Here is a 15,022-nt window from a genome sequence, read left to right as displayed (position 1 = left end):
CAAAATATTATTAAATATACTTTATCTATTTAGAGTGTTGTTAAACAGTATTCTATTTTTGTATATTTGTCATACTAGAATATTTCAGATCACCAAACCACTTTTAATATTAGACAAAGATAACCAAAGTAAATACAAAATTCTGTTTTTAAATTATACTTTAATTAATTGAAGGAAAAATTCTGTTCAGGCCTACATGACCCTATGTGAAATAGTATTCGTTACCCTAAGCTACTAAATCAACCAGTTAACCAAATTTTATTTCACTAGCCAAACCAGGCATGATTACTACTAGACATGTTGAATCTATACATCACCTAAATAGAACCTGTCTGGCAATGTGAAGCCGGCTAGAGTCTCAAAAAGAAGCACATAAAGCCACGTTCTAAAGAAATTCAACTATAGATACCAAACAAAGTCCTTGAAATCTACCAGTCTGGAAAGGGTTACAAAGCCATTTTGAAAGCTCTGGGACTCCAGCGAACCACAGTGAGAGCTTTATCTACAAATGAAGAAAACTTGGAACAGTGGTGAACCTTCCCAGGAGTGGATGGCCTACCATATTTTACCAATAGCGCATCGACAACTCATCCAGGAGGTCACAAAAGAACCCAGGTGAACATCTAAAGAACTCTAAGCCTTCACATCCCTCAGTTAAGGTCAATGTACACGATTTCTCAATAAGAAAGACACTGGATAAAAATGGTATACGGGGGGAGTGCAAAGCGCAAACCACTGCTGACCAAAGAAAAACACAAAGGCTTGTCTTGCATTTGCCAAAAACCATCTAGATGGCCCCCAAGACTTTTTGGATAATATTCTGTGGACTGATGAACCAAAGGTGGAACATGAATTCTGCCCTCTATCAAGGATTATGTCCGCACATCATTTCGTGACTTAAAGCTCAAGCGCAGTTGTGTTATGCAGCAGGACAATGATCTAAAGCACACAAGCAAGTCCACCTCTAAATGGTTAAAAAATTATGGTTTTAAATTGGTCGAGTCAAAGTCCTGATGCTGTGGCAATGCCTTAAACCAGCAGTTAATGCTCGAAAACCCTCCAATGTAGCCGAATTACAACAACTTTGCAAAGAAGAGTGGGCGAAAAATGCCCCGCAGTGATTTAAAGATTTATCACAAGTTATTGCAATTTTTTGATTGCAGGTTTAGAGGGGCAATTACTTTTTCACGTGGGTGATAAAGGTTTTGAATAAGTCTTTATCCTCCATAAATGAAATGATAGTTCAAAATCTGCATTTTGTATTTTTTCTTGTGGTGTCTTTATCTTATATTAGTTGCATGATCTGAAACATTTAAATGTTACAAACTAGCAAAAATAGAAGAAATCGGATGAGGGGCAAATATTTTTTCATACCACTATACTTCCATTGCTTATATAGCGCCAACATTTTATGCTGCACAGTACAGAAATTATCGTTACACACTATTTTCTCAGCACAAAAGGGTCTGGATATCTTTCTCGATTGTAATAATATTACAAGTTATACGTGCTAGATTTCTGGAGATGGGTCGTTGATCCAGGGATTGATTCCGATTGCCATATTTGGAGTCTGATTGCCATATTTCTCAGTTGTTTCTTTTTTTAAATCAGATCAAGTTTATTGACAAAGTTTCTCAATATAGTAAACAGCTAATAAAAGCAATATCAACCTTTGAGATAACACATATCATACAAAGCAAGTAACAAAAACATACCCCCCCCTCAACGTCCCACTCCCCCCAGCACAGTCCCTTTCCAGTAACCTATACCCTTAGCTATCATCATAGAGCCACGTAAAACAGAGAAGTAGATAAATTGGGTGTCCCAAGCAATTCACAATCACCTCCACTTGTTGCCCCGGTATATATCCCCAGTCCCCCAATATATTTCCTGATCCGAAGGAGCCTTGACATATATCATCCAATGTTACATATGGTTGCTATCTTTGGAAGAGTTAGGACCCCATCACTACCCGTTTTTCACACATATCCACCATCTCCAACCATCCCTCATATTGACCTTCGTAGTCTGAACACCTCCATAGACCCTAGCTCTGGGCGTTCAATCCACTTGCCCCATTGTTTTTCAAATTTTTTAAGGAATCCATCCCTTATAATATATTTTTTGTTCTATTAAGATGGTGTGATTAATTGCCCGAGTGATTTCCCTTTGCGTTGGTGATCCAGCATCTAGCCAATGCTTAGCTATAGTTTTTCTAACTTGATATAGTATCTTAGCGATTGCCAAACATTCCATCTTATTCCTGTCCAGGTCACCTACATATCCCAGAATTAGCACTTTCGGGCCTACCGGGAGACTCACATTATACACTGTTCCAACCAAGGCCAATACCTCTCCCCACAAAGCTCTTAAAGCCCCACAAGTCCAAAAGATGTGTAGGATGTCCGATTTTTCCTCTGGGCATTTAGGATATTTAGCATCCTCTCTCACCCCCATTTTTTGTAGAACCCATGTTTTGTAGAAGCCACAGAGTCCTATACACCCTATGTAGCAAAAAAAGTTGTGACCTCCGTTGCGCAATATTTAAGGACAGAGTGCTAGACATCGCCAGAATATCACCCCAGTGCTCTTTAACTTGTTCCACGAGGTCCATATTTCTCAGTTATAATTGCAATATGAGACATTATAGGACCAACGGAAAAGAGGAGATTAAAAAGGAATTGCTGTGGTATTTTTTTTTGTGTGTGATCTTTCTATGTTTAGGGTTCCTTTAAGGCCTTGTTCACATGGCATGTATTAGACGCATATTTTCACCATTTTGCGCGCCGAAAAACACGTCAAAAATGCGTCAAATACACATGCTTTAAGCTTTCCATTTACATCAATGGGCATACAACGCATTTTTTTGCACGCGTGTGTTTAAAAAAACGCGTCGTGTAAAAAAAAGAAGCATCAGATCAATTCCTGGCACGTAAAACATGCCAAAAACGGGCCGGTAATGCGCATAAAGGGCGCCTAATTCCCATAGTCAATGGGAATCCTAATTATAAAAAGTGCCGAAAATGCATCAAAAACGCATTAACAAAAGCATCAAAAACGCGTCAAAAACACCTGTACTGCGCCTTAGAATACCATTTCTGGTATTACAAACACATGGTTAAATTAGATAACATTTAAAAACCTAGGACATCTGTCCAGAATGTCTCACTATATAACTTCTACCTTCAGTTCCTTCTAAGTTAGACCCCTTTCTCTCCAGGATACAGTGCAGTCAGTAGAATCATTCAGGAGTTGTTAACTTGCAGGCCAACCAGCTGACCATCTCTCATTTATTACCACCTTCTCAATCCTTAAATGTTTCACTGTATACCACACAATTTCTGCCTATATCTTAATGTACCCCTTTTGCAATTCTGTCTGTACGTTTGTGGGAAACTTGTTTTAAACAAAGTAATTAGTAAACATTTATCTATCTATCTATCTATCTATCTATCTATCTATCTATCTATCTATCTATCTATCTATCTATCTATCTATCTATCTATCTATCTATCTATCTATCTATCTATCTATCTATCTCTCTCTCTCTCTCTCTCTCTCTCTCTCTCTCTCTCTATCTCTCTCTCTATCTATCTATCATCTATTTCATATATATCTATTTAGTTATACTTTTTGTGAATACATAATATTATATTGTCTTTAACTTATGTGATCAAAATTGTCCCTTTTTGGGTGTAGATGCCTTCTTGTGTTTATACACGGCATTCAGGTATATATATGTACTCTACTTGCAGGCATTCACGGTATATATATATGTACTCTACTTGCCGATCGGTAAGGTCTCAAGAAGATCAGATCACATGAATAATTTTATTATATATATATATATATATATATATATATATATATATATATATATATATATTGATATGTATATATGTATATATATATATATATATATATATATATAGTATACACATATGACAGTTCATCTTTGCATGATTGGGGACATATCACACTTCCTAAGGATTTCATTTACACTATATTGTTTCTCCTATTGCTGGAAAATTCAGGTGATTCATCATTCTCTCCAAAGCACCTGGTCCCTATTCCCTAGATATCACACTCTCAATGTGACAGGAATATAGCAAGCTATGGCTTTTATATCCTGAAAGGCCAAGGTGATAACTCTTTTGGGATTTAAGCCTTTCGCCTATTGATGAGTTCCATTTTTTTGCTAATGCTTTTTCTCTGCTCACTCTTAACAGCCCCCTGACTGTGGAGAAGGGTCTGGAATTATTAAACGAGGTGGCCGTGCTCCTGAAACAGCAGATGAATGTGTTTAGTGATGTCAGGTAGGTTTCATTATCTACCCGCGTTCATATTTTATTCCTCAGTAAGCTCTCCATTGCAGTATGATTTCTATCGCTATTCACAATCCTCTTCTAGTAAAATTGTACTTACATCGTGGAGAGAAGACCAAATTACATGGATTTCAAGGCTTTTTCTAAGTAAACTTTAGTAAAGAAAGTCGTGTAGTTAAAGATATACCGTACTTAGATATATTCTATTTGATGAATAATGCTATATTATTTTATGATTTCAGAAGAAACTTGCAGAAGGTTCTAACATTTCAACAGATCCACAGGAATATAGAAAGCGTTAGCATACAGAATTCTAGCAGCTTGTAATTTTATTAATAAGATACAAATCAAACAGAAATAAAATGAGAAATACACTTTTAGTAAGAAAGAACAGAATGGGGTTTCTTGTATATCAACCACTATGTATTGTAATGTCAAGTATATACTATGCACAGTTTACGTAACATTAATTATTTCCACAGGTTTAATTGTGATTTAGTTCTAACAACTATGTCTCTGTTCACACTGGCGTAATGCTGCTTCCGTCTGGTCTTCCAGTATTTTGTTTGCAATAATAATCTGCAGTGCCAGTCTGCAACGGAAACCTAATGGGCCCCATGATAAGTCAATGGGATGTGTGTAGAAATGAGCGAATTTCCAGAAATTCGTTTGGGTCCTATTCAACTTAGTCCAAGTAAATTAGACGCAAATCGATAGTGCTTAGCTTGCCCGAAAAGTTGTGTATGACACTCTGAGGTCTTCTGGAACTGTATCCAACCCCTTTCAAGCTCTTTAATGCCAAGACAGCATTAGTAATGTCAAGGTGACAGCAACATATATGGCTATGGGCAAATGGATGGTAGCTGGTGGTAACAAACAGCCTGTTTAAAAACACACTGCACTGTCATATGTTTTATGCTTTTTAAATTTAAATAATGGTCCAAAAATGATTCCCTTTTGGGGGCAGATGCCTGCCGGCGTTTATACGCATTGGTACTGGAAAAAGCAATGGCTTTTTATTAAGTGGTCCAAAGATTGTCTCCTTTAGGGCGCAGATGCCTGTCTGTGTTTATACACATGCAGTGGTATTAGAAAAAGCAATGACTTCTTCACATGTGGTCCGTGACGTCTCTTTCAGAATTCAGCAGCACGCTATTAGCACCAGGAATAATATTGGTGAAGATTTGTGAATGATGTGATAAAGATGAGTGATTCACTAATTAATGTAAAAATTGTATAGCTGCAGCAGCACCCACTCACAACAATGGCTGCCTGTCTAACTAACACAATGACACTGACAGACTCCTATCTCTATCTAAAATCTATCTCTCTATCAAATTATTGCAGATCTAACTATCTATTCTCTTTTCCCCACTATAAAACACACTCACTGACATTTATCCACTACCTATTTGCAGCCACATTTTCTGATGGGACTGTTTATAGAGGTTATGACTCATATGACTGTCATCCACTGAGTCATCTGTGACTTACATCTATACCCCCTCATGGTTGGCTGTGATAGAGGGAGGGCTGCCTGCAAGGCATTATGGGGAAGCTCGCCGGTCTTCTCTGTCTTCTTTTGATCTGTAATATGGCAATTGCCATTTTGAGCGATTTGTACGGGACGAATTCCAAAAGATTTTCAAAAATGTGAAACTTTTGGGAAATTCGTAGCCATTTAGATTAGTGTAGAATCGATTCGCTCATCTCTAGATATATGTTTTGTATTCTAATGAGGCTTAGTTCACGCCACTACTAAAATAGTATACAGAATTGTATGCAGCATTAAGACTTTCCATCCTGCATAGGAAGTAGTGTATTTTTTGGTGGATTATATAGGGCTAAGTTCACATCTGCGTTCTTATTTCCATATTTATGTTACATGTAGAGAAACAGAAAAACTAGAATAACGGTAGTGCCGGATCTGTCACATGACAGACATCAACAGCGCTCAATAGACCCCCATGGCTGATTGCTGTGCTTTTTTTTCTGACATTTTTACAAAATTTGCAACAGCGGCGTGGAAAGCAGATTCGAACAAAGCCTAAATTTACCGCTATTATGGCCATCCTGTATTTTAACTGGAGAAAAGAGCCATATTAAAACAGCATAACTTTTCAGTATTTTTTACATAATACCATATGGAGGAAAATAATTATAACTGATGCATAAGATGTAATGGTACCAACAATACAAGGGGATCCCACAAAAAAAGTATACAGCACAGTAAACAGTTTTTACATTGGCAGATTTAAGCTGTGTTCACCATTCCGTTGATGGGCTCTGCTAGAACTTTCCGTCTGAGGAACCCATCAACGGAAAGACAAACGTAAACCATAGCTTCCAATTGCATTACCATTGATTTCAATGGTAATGTTTCCGTTGCAAATGGTTTCCATTTGTTTTCATTCCGTAAGGTTTACGTTTTTTGGATGGAAACAATAGCAAAGTCGACTGCACTATTGTTTCCGTCAAAAAACTGAAACCTTACGGAACTGAAACAGACCGAAACCTTTTGCAATGGAAGAATTACCATTGAAATCAATGGTAATGCAAACGGAAGCTATGGTTTCCGTTTGCCTTTCCGATGATGGGTTCCTCTGACGGAAAGGTCTAGTGGAACTCATCAACGGAAGGGTGACGCTGATGTGAACGAGCCTTTATGCAAACAGTGTGCATACGTTTGGCAGCACATTTCAAACATGTGCACCGCGAGTCGAAAGTATACCTAGAATGTGATGTGAGCAGAGCCTAAGGTTATATAACTTGCAATACATTGCACTTAAGTTTTCTTTTTTACAGACTTCTTGCTGACAGCTGAGAACTACTTGGTTTTAATTTATGTAAAATGGTTAACACCTAACAAACATCTGATTTTTATATTATTGCAATGTTTTAAAAACTTCCTGATAACCTGTAATAATTACACAATACTAACATTTTATGAAATTGCGTAAATTCTTCATGAATTGTTAAGATGCTCTCATGTGTTAATACTCATGCATCATATTTAAAGAATAATATAAATTGTACTTAAGTTCTAAACAAGGATTCGAGCTGCAGAAACGCAACCAAATAATCCTGAAATGTGGAAAATTCAATTTTCATGACGTATTTGCTGGAACTACCCTTTGTAGCACCAAACAGCGCTTGATGTCAGTAGCAGATATTAGTGAACCTATATAAGAATAAAAAATGGCAAGCTGTACATTCATATGAGATGGATTGCCTTTTATTATTGCATCACAAATTATATTATACGCCCTAATCTTGTTTACAGCTCTAATAATCTGCCCAAACCAATGGTTAATACTTTTTAGCCTATGGCTAAACATAGACTATCACTGTCACGGCATCTTTCTAATAACACTGCTTGAAAACTTATCCTCATCCAGAAGGCAGGAAAGATAAAATTAATGATGTAATATTGCAAAATGAGAACTAGTGTGGAGTGGAAGATATTATGCCAAAGGGCTAGGCCTCAATGAAACAATTGTCTGCTTTTCTATTCACTATGGAATGGAATTGTGTTTGTAGAATAATAAAATAGACAGTAAAAACCTGACCTGTTTGTGGAAATTAAAGTCGTTATAACATTGTACTCTGCATGCTCCAGTACAGGCAGGACTCCTTGCCCACTTCTGCCATTTTTTTTGATATTGTGATGGATCTTACAGCCAACCATTTGGAGCTTTTGATGACTTCACTGCTTAAAGGGGTTTTCTCATAATGATTATTTATCACCTACCCACAGAATAGGTGATAAATGTCTGATCGGTTGGGGTCCGACCGCATGGTGGTCCCCGAGTGCCCTATGTGAATTAAGCAGTACTGCGCATGCTCGGCCACCGCTCCATTCACTTTCTATGGGGCTGACAGAGATAGGTGATAAAGGATCATTATGAGAAAACTCCTTTAAGCGTCCCATAACACTATGAGGGTACCTACACACGTAGCGGATTGTTGCAGATTTTTCCACCGCAAATATTTTGTAAAATCTGCACTTGTTATGTGCGTATATTATTGCGAATTTTGCTTCGGATTCACTGTGGATTTTACCACTGCTACATTGGAAAGGGTGAACATCCGAAACAGAATGAGCATTCTGTGGATTATCTGTGCGGAAAATGTTCAGCAGCATGTTGGATGAGATTTTGGAAATATCATCCACTTGACTACATCAGTCTTCTACTGCGGTTTTTCTGGACGTAAAACATAGTTTGTTTGTTGTCTGTTACCATGGAGACACAAAGGTCTGCATAAAAGCTGTAAACAAAAATATAAGATATTTAAGACTACTTACAAAGTTACTTCATTTTCCTTTTTAGGTGCACTGTGCACCTAAAATGGAAAATGAAGTAACTTTGTAAATAGTCTTAAATCTCTTAGTCTTAAAAAAATAATAATTAGTTGATGTTGTACCTTCAAATTCAGTTCCTTTTTCTTCTTTTTGTAGTAGTAATGTAACATGATTATAACATTTCTTCTGCTGGACGTCTCTCCACCTTCATTTTCCATCCTTTTTTTCTGTCTTCTGACTTCAAAACATTCATTTATTGATATCATTTGAATTCTTGTAATGCTCTAGGGTTATCACCATATAATTGTTGCAGCCTGAACAGGGGGGTATAATGTGGAAGTTTACATTTACCACTGCTCTTTTATATTCCTTACCTCTTTCTTTTAATAATTTTGTGATATTGTATAATGTATGAGTGAATTTAGTCGTGTATGCTTTTATGAGGTTATGGATGTACTTTATAGAAAAATTGGAACAATTCGGAATTTTATTCACTCTATTGTAACTTCAATCTTTTTGATTTTACCCAAAAATTCCAGTTCAAATCGTTGAAACGCAAAAAATATATTTTACTCAGAGTCAAAACTTAGCATCTCTGTAACTTGTTATGGCAATTGATTAAAATATATGCGTTGTATGTGATAGAAATACTACTTCTTCTTAATATGTTTTGTTAATGGCTGTGTAGCTGTCAAATAATATCCATTATTCCTTATTAGATCATTAAAGACCATTAAAACGACATTAGCATGCTCATGTAATTATGCAAGCAGACTTAAAATGAGCGTGGTTAGGATTTGATCATCTAATTACAGGCCACTGTATAGCCCGTGGTGATTGATAGCGGACGAGGACTGAAGAAGTGTAGGTGTTGGCACTACTAGGCATGACCATTAAAACAAAATATAGCCTCCTTAGCATTTGTGATGCCTTATGATTTTTGGGCATGATAGCCAAACGGCCTTAAATCACAATTAAATTAATTCCCTTCATCAAAGTTGTAATACCCATAAATGCGCCATAGTGTAAAGAAATTAAATGGTAATTTGTGTAGTATAAATTTTGGATGGGATCTTTTCAGGATGATAAACTGCTGCCTATAAACGTAATCATGGATTTAAATTCTGTTTGCGGTGATTGATTGAAATTGACGTCTTGCATCTGTCCTCACTAGACAGAAATAAGCTATTCCAGAGCCTGGAAAGGCATGCACATAAAGCACTGTATCTATTTTTAGAAATTGACTGGCTCTTTCATTAATTTTAATGAATGTTTGTCCATCTTCTCTTGAATATGGTCTCAGTCAATACTTTTTTTTTTTTATCTTGGTTGATCATTATATTAATCTACTCTATTAGGAGGGAGGGAATGTGACAAAAAGAAATGTCTTTCAAAGATTGCTATGGTATAATTGCCTTATATCTGTAGTATATATTGCATTTAATCTATTTATAGAATCTCTATTTACACTGCGTACGTAGTGCACATTTGGGCAACATATAAAATGAAAATCTCCCAACGTATATATGCTTAATGTATGGCCCGGACACACACAACTGCATTCCATTCAATTTAATATTTCAGCAAATAACTCCTATTGTAAAAAAATGAAACCGGGTAGTGAGTGGTATATATTTGTGTGTGGGATTCGATTGTATTGAAATGCGCTGTCAGCCATGCTTTTAAATAAAGTAAATAAATGGTATGCCAACACATACTGCACAGACATATGCCAAAAGGACACTCTTTTCTAAAGTGTTGTCTATAGAGGTCTACGGACATATGTTTTGCATACAGTACATTGGGAGCATTTCCTGGTTTATATACTGAATGTGTGCAGTGTGAACAATGTATTATATCCGCAAGTCCATATGTAAAATTTCCCATAAATTGGAAATGTTGAGAATAGGCAATTGTATTCAGAAATGTGGTATTAAAATTGTACCTTATATAGAAAAGGGCACATAATATACATATACATTACATATTTTCCATACTATTGTTTGTTACCTCATCTGACCTCTGCTTGGATGAGGAAACACTACATGACAGCTTTACTTTAAATATAAAAAGATAATTATTTTTTCTCCTGATGTTGTCGAGGAAAAGTACAGACACCATCTACTCTAAAAAAAATGATAACGTTTTTGAACATTTTTGTTACTATGATATGAAAACCACCATCATCCATAGTTAGTGATCTAGGGACAACTTTCTGGTGTGGTTGTCTTTACTGTTGGCATGACATAGGACTTATGGCAGCGCTCACCTTTTCTTCTCCGGACAATTATTCTTCCAGATGTCCCAAACAGTCTGAAGGGGACTTCATTCGAGAAAATAACTTGACCCCAGTCCTCTGCAGTCCAATCCCTGTACTTCCTGCAGAATTTCAGTCTGTTCATGATGTTTTTCTTGGAGAGAAGTGGCTTCTTTGCTGCCCTTGACACCAGGCCAGCCTCCAAAACCCTTTGCCTCACTGTACGTGCAGATGCACTGGCAACTACCTGCTGCCATTCCTGAACAAGCTCTGCACCGGTGTTGAACCAATCCTGTAGCTGAATCCTCTTTAGGAGACGGTATTGCCACTTGCTGGACTTTATTGGGCACCCTGAAGCCTTCTTCAAAGCACTTTTACCTCTCTCCTTGAAGTTCTTGATGATCCGATAAATGGTTGATTTAGGGGCAATCTTACAAGCAGCAATGCCCATGCCTGTAAAGCCCTTTTCATGCAAAGCAATGATGACTGCACAACTTTCAGTGGAGGTAACCATGGTTAACAGAAGAAGACAATGATTTCAAGCACCATCCCCCTTTTAAAGCAACCAGTCTGCTCGTATAATCAATCAGCATGACACAGTGATATTAGCTGCCTTGTCCTCGTTAACAGTTTTTCCTGAGCTAACAAGAAGATCACTTAAATTATGTTAGCCAGGGTCATTTTGTGGCAGGGCTGAAATACAGTGGAAATTGTTTTTTTTGTGATTAAGTTTATTTTCATGGCAAGGAATGACTTTACAATTAATTGCAATTCATCTGATCACTCTTCATAACAATCTAGAGTTAATGCAAATAGCCACTATTAAAACTGAACCACCAAACTTTGTGGAAACCAAAATTTGTGAAAACCAAAATTTGTGTCAGTCTCAAAACTTTTGGCCAGGACTAGAGACTTTAATAGCTATACCAAAAGAGTGTGCTTCAGCATATCTTTTTTAACTGTATTGAAAGTGTAGTCAACTACACTTTCCAATAACTTTTTTTGACAGTGGAAGTCAATAGCATGTGTATAGGAATACAGTTGCATGGTTGGCATCACACTCTAAAGGGGTATGCAAAACAAATTCATAGTGTAAAGAGAGCCTAAATTAGATCAAGCTGAAAGAACATGTCTACAGAACTTTACACAAGAAGTGAAAGGGCCACAAGCTACTTACATAGTACCTACTGGAGATGACTTCACCAAATTAAGAGTAGGTTGGACAGCATTAGAAGCATTTTGCTTTTGTGAGATTATGTGGGTAATTGTTAGCTCTAGATATCTTAAAGATATATTAAATAGATTCATTTGTACACCATCACAGATCAAAACTTTCTAGCAGACCACAAAATGCACAAAACAGGCAAACTCACATTTTCCATTTAGTATTTAGTTAGTTTAATCACATGAACCCTATGTTTAATGCAGATTTCTTAGATTTTTTTTCTTTGCTATTTTTACTAGAAGATTCAATTTAGAATTTAAAACCTAAATTTCCTAAATGTAAGAAATAATCATAGCACATTTTTACATTTGTCTGTCTATGTCACCTATGTCATAAAATAGAAAGATCCATTGTCTATAACAATGTCTCTTCCATGGTATGTGAAAAATATTTCTGAAGTGTCATTGTGCCATCAGTAATAAACATAAATACATTCCATCTGCATATTTTTGAGATGGTGAAGAATATCAGAAACCCACTGAGCTGTAAAGAGGTGTCACCGTAAATATCTGGCATATTTGTTCCACTAAGTTATACGATACAATATCCTGCAGAACGGATAAACTTGTCATAGGCCACTGATACCCATGTGGGTTGCGTTATAAGTCAACATGTCAGATCGTGGCGTTCTGGTTTCTGTAGCGCTCTTGCAGTGTTTACCCTCTCACACCTCAAATAGCTAATCAGCCAGTGGATTAAATGCACTCAACCTAAACGCTAAACCGGTTTTCCGTCTTTCCACTTCATCATGCTGATTGATTATGACATCCCCCGGTGCTGTAATAAATGTGAACACATGAAGGAGTGATTGGAAGCCGTAGGGATAACTCAAACTGGCTGGCAGCTTTATATATGTGTTGATACTCTACCACAATCTAGATAACTACAGACATCTATTCTTAACTTTCATTCGATCCGACGTCAAGAAGCTGCTCCATGGTGCGTGAAGTCTGGTCTCCGTATAGAAAATGTTTCAGTTCTCCCCATCTTAAGGACTTTAGACAAATTTAGCTTTCAATAGCTATAGCCTAAATAAGTATTTCATCTACTTCACTAGGTGCAGTTGTCCTATCCTAAATATGGAATACAAGCGGGAGTAAAAATACTGGCTGATTCTCTTAAAATAGATTTATATAGATTTGCCTGTTCAGTTTCCTTTGCTCATGTTTTGCATACTTGGCGGTCTATCTGCCTTTAATCTGGTGGTCTCTAATATACCACAGCTAAGAATAGAAAGACTTTAAAAAATCTTTAGTAAAAACATATAAACAAATGGATTAATGTTCTTGTATCATGGATCTTAGAAGGATTGTTCTTGTCTATATTGACCATTGAAACAGTCCAAGACTATTCAATCCCATCTGGTGATCAACTATTATTGGCATTAAAAGTTGCAGTATTACATGGCTCCCATTGAAATGAATAGGCGTCCATCTTTTATATGGCTGCCCTGAGTCCTCACTCTGGCCAATAGAGAACGTCCTCTGGGACGTGTATATATATATGCCCTAGGACCTTTGGTTGAGTGATTTCGATTATGATATCTAAAGCATAAATGGTGAATTTTCTGGTAGGACTGGAAATCCTATTGCAGTAGTTCATATTGCACTAATGATATTGCTGATGTAGTCTGTCAGGCATAGGATAAGACATTAAACAATTAATAGGTAGTACACGATACATTTTAAAAAATCGAATCGGCAAAGATATTCATTATGTTATGTAGATTTAAACAGTGGAATGTTGTACATACTGAATATACAGTAATGCTACAGTGGAGTTTTCTTGTATGTACTAACTGTTACACCAGACCTCATATAGTTACATAATTTCTTATATTACTGATGATAGTCACGTCTTATTATAAAATATATTACTTTTTCCATAATGCCATGCATTGCTTTGTGCCCCTATCAGTGAGTAACTTATAGCTTTACCACAATTAAATGCCAGAATTACAGAACTTCCATAACTACTTTGGCACCTTTGGCAGGCAGAACAGTAGGAGGAAGGTAGTGCATGAGGTATATAATTGCCTATTAGTGAAGATTTGTATGCTAACTGTGTGTGACCCCTATGGAATCAGTAGTGATGGTCATCAGAGGTTGTGAGCTTTACAACACCAGTATCTGTTAAATGAAGTAACGAAGAGTCGATTGGGTTAATTATTTGAAAATATCCCATTATTATATTTATATTTCTAAGTGGATATTTATGGAAAAATATCCAGATAAGGATTTCCAGGCTTATGGCTTATCCTAGTGCACGCCATGTAGACGCCATAGGAGCTGAACTGTAACATATAGTTTGCATGTGTGTATATTATGATGAGTCAAATGTAGAGAACAAAGTTTTATTGTTACTGTGTATTGAATGCTTTTTTTCTATGTCCCCTTTGTCTGTGTATTTATACAGTGCTGCTCTTCTTTATATAACACCCTTCTTTATATTCTGGACTGTTCTCCTGCCATTCTCTAAGAATATCCTTGAAGTGATTATTCTCTCAGCCTCACACAACAGGCAGAGGCATTGCAGCAGGAGGTCACAGCTGTACATCCCAGAGGTGCTAACACCAATGTCAATTCCCCAATCTCTAAGAATCCCATTGATCACTTCATACATAAATACATAATAAATATATTAGCCAGCGCTACAGCAATTGCTTGCTCATTCTTGACCAGGAGAGATACTATGGAGAGCTTGGAAATCTAAGTTTGGATTTTGAGCTACCATCTTTTCTTACACACACTGTGTTTTGTACCCTTTAATCTCCAGTATGTGTGAGCTGGTTTGATCATTTTAGTAAAATGGAGTTGTAGAAGTTGGTCTTGTATTTTCCATAATTTATTAGTAAAAGCAACGAGTTGTCCAGGACTTAAAGCCACTTAAAAATGAAGTTTAAACACTTAGGC

At 36.7% G+C, this 15,022-nt stretch overlaps 1 protein-coding gene across 1 annotated transcript in view; it reads left to right on the top strand.

Annotated features, from left to right (window-relative positions):
- PTPRN2 (protein tyrosine phosphatase receptor type N2) overlaps positions 1–15,022 on the top strand; it is a 721,223-nt gene that overhangs the window by 273,436 nt on the left and 432,765 nt on the right. The window contains exon 10 of the mRNA XM_075827406.1: positions 4,230–4,316. Within this exon, the coding sequence (XP_075683521.1) occupies positions 4,230–4,316 (87 nt within the window). The remainder of the gene's footprint in view (positions 1–4,229; positions 4,317–15,022) is intronic.

Source organism: Rhinoderma darwinii, chromosome 5 (assembly GCF_050947455.1).
Source record: "Rhinoderma darwinii isolate aRhiDar2 chromosome 5, aRhiDar2.hap1, whole genome shotgun sequence".
Taxonomy (NCBI): Eukaryota; Metazoa; Chordata; class Amphibia; order Anura; family Rhinodermatidae; genus Rhinoderma; species Rhinoderma darwinii.
Note: the sequence above shows the minus strand (reverse complement) of the source record. Positions and strands in the feature narration are given on the sequence as shown.